Genomic DNA, 5,393 nt, shown 5'->3' with positions numbered 1-5,393 from the left:
AATTCCCTTTCTTCTATTGAAGACTCGACAGTTTCTCCAATGCCAAATCTACCAACTTGCAACACAGAACATGGTATCCCAGCCTCCAACATTAATATTGCTTGTATGATAAAGATTATAGCACAGTCAGTCCTGCAGAGGTAGTTGATAAAATTGATCATGAAAATTGGGGTGGAGAAATTTTTTCCATGTTAATTTTGCACTCGGGCAATCCCTTAAGATGTGAGTTGTATTTTCATCTCCATTGCCACAAATAAAGCAAGTTTGATCATTATTGAGCTTGCGCTTAAACATGTTCAAATTTCCCAGAACTCGATCGTGACAAGCTAGCCAAAGAAAAGCTCTTACTCGTTGCTGCACGGGGGATTTCCATATAAGATCCCAGCATTTTTCATTAAGCACATCGGTCTCATGACGCATGATGCTCATAGCCGATTTAATAGTAAATTTGCCTTGAGAACCTCCCTTCTAGTAGACCAAATCACCAATAGCAGGGTCAGCTCTGACTTCATGATTTTGAATGCATTTGAGAGTTTCTTGGGGTAAGTAAGAAGCAAAGATATTCCACCTCCACCCTTGTCCTTCCTCCCACATTTCTTCCACCGTAGCCCCTGTAATTTCCTCAGGTAGTGGCTGTGTCACCAAGTCGCTTAATGGCTTGTCCGTTGCCCACTTATGATCCCAGAATAGGGTACGATTGTCATTCCCAATTGCAACTTGCATCCCCTCACCAAGGACCTTTGCATTATCAGTAATTCCACTCCAAACATTGGACATCCCGGGCTTAGGAACAAACATGTCTACATCACATCATCCCTTGCAATACTTGGCACGCAAAACTCTTGCCCAAAGGGAATGAGGTTCACTTAGTATTCTCCATCCCAACTTGGTGAGAAACGCCGAATTTGCCTGCTTGGCCGAATGAATTCCTAACCCTCCAAGCTCTTTGGGTCATTGTAAACACTCCCAAGATAAGAGGTGAATTTTCTTCTTGTCTTCATTGCCTCCCAAAATGAACCTTCTTGTTCTCTTATCAACGCTATCACAAATTGACCTTGGTATTTTCGCCGTTTGCATCGAATAATAAGACATGGTAGCCAATGTCGATTTAGCCAAAGTAATTCTCCCTGCTAAAGACAAATACTTGGACTTTCACCCTGAAAGTCTTCGATCGATTTTTTCACACAAGTGGTTGAAAGTATCCTTCGTTACTCTGCTTGTAATTGTCGGCATAGCTAGGTACAATCCCAAATCCTATGTAACCTCCATGCCCAACGCTGTCCCAATCTCTACTTGCTTTTCCAAGTCTATATTTTTAGAAAAATAGACTCTGGATTTGGGGAGACTAACTTTCTGACCAAAATCATGACAAAATCTGGTAAGACATGCATTAATAAGCGACGCTTGGTCTACAAAAGCTTCGGCAAATAACACTATGTCATCGGCAAAAAATAGGTTCGTAAGAGTTAGCCCTTTTCTGCTTGCGTGAATTGGTTTCCAATGACCATGAACAATTGCTTCCTCTATTACTTGATAAAAGCGTTCCATACACATCACAAAGAGATAAGGAGATAACGGATCTCCTTGTCTTATGCCACGACTTGGTTTGAAGCTTTTGGTAGGTTCTCCATTCCATAATACTTGTAGGGAAGCCGTAGTGATGCAATCCATTATAACTTCTATCATCGTAATTGGGATATTCATTTGCACAAGCGTGTCTCGAATAAAGTCCCACCTTAGCCTATCATAGGCTTTTTCAAAATCGATCTTGATTGCCATGTAGCCAATTGCACCTTGCTTCTTTCTCATCGTATGTAACACCTCTTCCATGATGACAATATTATCAGTTATTTGTCTACCCGGGACAAAGCTTGATTGAGTATTAGAGATTAGATGAGGAAGGACTTGCTTAATTCGGTTAATGATGACCTTTGTAATTATTTTGTAAGCCACATTACAAAGGCCAATTGGCCGAAACTGTGAAGCTGACTCAGGGTGCTCAATCTTCGGTATTAAAGCAATGTAGGTATTATTCAACTCTTCCGAAGATTTTTTTCCTTCTAAAATCGGCATGATTGCTTCATAAACATTCTTTGATATCAATTCCTAGTTCTTTTGGTAGAAAAGAACTTGAAAACCGTCCGGACTTGGTGCTTTTAGAGATCCCATCTCCTTAATCACATCATCAATTTCATATTTCGAGTCTTTGTAAGAAGCCCCCAATCAGAAGATGATAACTCAGGGAACATGTCCTGGGGTATGTCCCGGCGACCCTGATAGTTTTCCTCAGTGAAGAGAGTTGTGAAATATTCGACAATAATATTTTTAATCTCATCCTTATCTTGAGTCCGAACCCCTTCTTTATTTTTCAAAGCAACTACTTTGTTCTTCCACCTTCTCACAATGGTGCTTAGGTGAAAGAACGTTGTATTTCTATCGCCATCTTTGAGCCAAGTTACCTGAGATTTTGGTACCAAAGTGTCTCTTCTCGATCCAAAATCTCATCTAACTCCTTTCTGAGTTTTGATTCTAGTTTCATCAGCCCTCTATCAACACGTTTTGAGAGGGATTTTTGAATTCCTCCTAGACGAGTAAGCAGAATTCGTTTCTGCTTAAAAATGTTCCCAAAGGTGTCTCTATTCCAGTGTTGCAATTCTTCCGAAAGGTTAGCAAGAGCAAGAACGAGTGGAGTATCCTTCTTTAATTTTTGTTCCACAAATTCACTAAAATTTTCATGTTGAAGCCAGGCTGCTTGGAATCTAAAAGGGCGGTGAAGGGACTCTAGTGGAACAAACCCATTCGCGGACACGAAAATTAGATAGTGATCGGAGCAAGCTGCTGTGAGGTGTTTCATCAATGCTTTCTCGAATCTCATAGCTCACTTATCATTGCATAAAGCTCTGTCTAAGCGTCCACTTTGTCTTGTTTTGGGGGTTTTACCTCTAGCCCAAGTATACTCTGCCCCCGAAAATTCAACCTCCAACAAGTCCATATCCTCGATCCATTCGTTGAACATAGCCGATCTTCTAATAGCTTCATTGTACGAAGTATTTCTTTCATAAGGAAATCGGGTGTCATTGAAGTCCCCTGCCAAAAGCCACAGTTCATCATGAGAAAGAGCAAAATTTTCTACTTCCCTCCACAGCTCCTTCTTTTTCGAGGGATCCGGACTTGCATACACAGCCGTGAAGTACCAAGGGATAGCCTCAATACGAGTTATCTTCATGGTGATATGTTGATTGTGTTGATAAAGTAGATTTAATGTAACAACATCCGTCTTCCAGTAAACCCATATCCCTCCACTAAAGCCAACAACATCCGTCCTAACATGACCATCATAACCCAAAATCGAGGCTATTTTGAGGGCTTGTTCACCTCCCATATGTGTTTCCACCAAGGTAAGAACATTAGGCATGTTAATTCGAACAACATCCTTGAGAGCAAAGATGAAGTTTCTACTTCCCGCCCCTTGTACGTTCCACACCATACAAGAAATCGGTAGAGAATCCGGAGCTAAGTTTGGGATTGTATCTTCCATAGAAACAGCTATAGAAGGTAATGAGGTCATGTACGCTTCACTTATAAATCTAAGAAAACGCTTAAATTGATTGGGAATTGTCATTGTCGCCACCAACTCCAAAGGGTCTGTAGTTGGGGGTAGCATCGACTCGAGCTGCACTTCCAATACATGAATCAGGGGGTTCAAGATTACCATCTATGGATCGTCCATGGGATGTCCCACACAAAAAATCTTGTCCGTGGGAACTGAGAGAGTGATTGGGGAGTGAATTTGAGACATAGGAGATGGCTTTGTCTTGTTCTTCTATGTCCTTACTAGCTTCCACACTGCCTATTATTGCTTGATTGGGTTCATGAGTGTTAGTAGCAGAGTTAGCTTCGAAGGAATATTCTGAATTTTCTTTTCCTTCCAAAGATGCATCGTTATTTTGGTTAATGATAATATTTTGATTATCATTAATTTCTCTAAGTGGGCCAATGATATTATTTGGAGTAGGACTCTTTTTCTTTTCTTGATAAACCTTGGGAGGATTCTTTTTGACTTTTGATAGAGATTTATTAGAGGGAGGATTATTTACCTTAAAGATAGGAATAAAATTCTCCTTTGGAAAAATATTCTGAGACTTATCACTTAAGTTAATAGTCTCAAAACTAATTCCATTATTATCTCGAGGATCCTCAGCCATATCTTCACCTTCCACATTTTTCTCCTTATTCAACTCAAATTCCTCATTATCCTGATCATCAAGCATTACAAACCTCGAGCCCGATCCCTGATTTCCAGCCATCCCAGACTTGGATTTATTTTTTTCCATATTTGAGGCTTGACTTTTTCCCAAGACTTGCACTTCATTCGAATTCGGCTTAACCGCTCCAGCTGGATTTTTATCCGATATCTAGGATTTCTTTTCCGAGTCGGTTTTTTAACCATCATCCATGAGCCAAAGTCCTCTACTTCTTCAGGCTTAGGGTTATGGTTATGCAAGGGATTTTCATAGGTAGTCATTGCATCATGGTGGACCTCAGGTTGAAGTAAGGGACAATCATCCTCGGCATAGCCTAACTTACCACATTTGAAGCTAATCATTCGAATTCCTTCATATTGAACTCTCCACACCCTCCCTTTTAACCAAAATTTGGATAAAAGGGGTCTTAAGAGATCAATTTCCCCAATTATTCTTGTAAATTGACCTTTTTCAGCTTGAGCAGTAGTTTTATCTACCCTTAACACCTTACCAATTTTTGAACCAATTTTGTTAAGGAAGTTAATGTCAAATTACTCAACAGGTAGATTAGGTATACAAACCCAAGCAGTAAGAACTTTGATCGGAGCTTCATCAGGAATGAAATTCGGCACCCACTTCGTTATTGTGAGGTAATTATCATCCAGAAGCCATGGCCCTTGAGTTAAAACATAAGTGTAGTCTGCTTGGTTAGAGAACCTTGCTATATAGTAGCTACGTCCTATATTTTTAAAGGCCAATTCTCCTTGATATTCCACTTTTTCTTTAGTCGTCTCATAAGCCCCATATAGCCTATTTTACCACTAAACGGCTTGATTATCAAGGAAGTCTTCCATGGCTTGTGCAACCTCGATTTTTCCTCTTTAGTCATGCTAATAACAGGGCATCTTTCATCATTGAGAACTTCTTCTGGGATGATTTGATCATCAGAGTCTTCATCCTCATCTTCCTCTTCCACATCCAGAATTTCAACAGAATTAAGGCCCTTGGTTTTGGAAGGTTCACCTCGGAGCATCTCACTGAATGATTTTACACCACTATTCGGAGGAACCAGGGGTTGTTCTTGCAGTTCCCTATTCTCCAAGCATCCATCTGGAATCGCCTCAGTCATCACTTCATCATTATTGATGG

At 40.3% G+C, this 5,393-nt stretch overlaps 1 protein-coding gene across 1 annotated transcript; it reads right to left on the bottom strand.

Annotated features, from left to right (window-relative positions):
• Window positions 1-2,878: 2,878 nt before the first annotated feature.
• Window positions 2,879-3,568, bottom strand: LOC145581143 (uncharacterized). Its single transcript, XM_081638206.1, has one exon. The coding sequence runs from the start codon at window positions 3,566-3,568 to the stop codon at window positions 2,879-2,881; it is 690 nt and encodes a 229-aa protein (XP_081494332.1).
• Between the last annotated feature and the right edge of the window lie 1,825 nt (window positions 3,569-5,393).

Source organism: Chenopodium album, chromosome 15 (genome assembly GCF_948465745.1).
Source record: "Chenopodium album chromosome 15, dcCheAlbu1.1, whole genome shotgun sequence".
Taxonomy (NCBI): Eukaryota; Viridiplantae; Streptophyta; class Magnoliopsida; order Caryophyllales; family Amaranthaceae; genus Chenopodium; species Chenopodium album.
This window is presented reverse-complemented; position numbering and strand designations above follow the sequence as displayed.

Bases quoted from the DNA above. Each gene is read 5' to 3' on its own strand.
- LOC145581143 (XM_081638206.1), bottom strand. From the start codon at position 3,568: ATGACCTCATTACCTTCTATAGCTGTTTCTATGGAAGATACAATCCCA.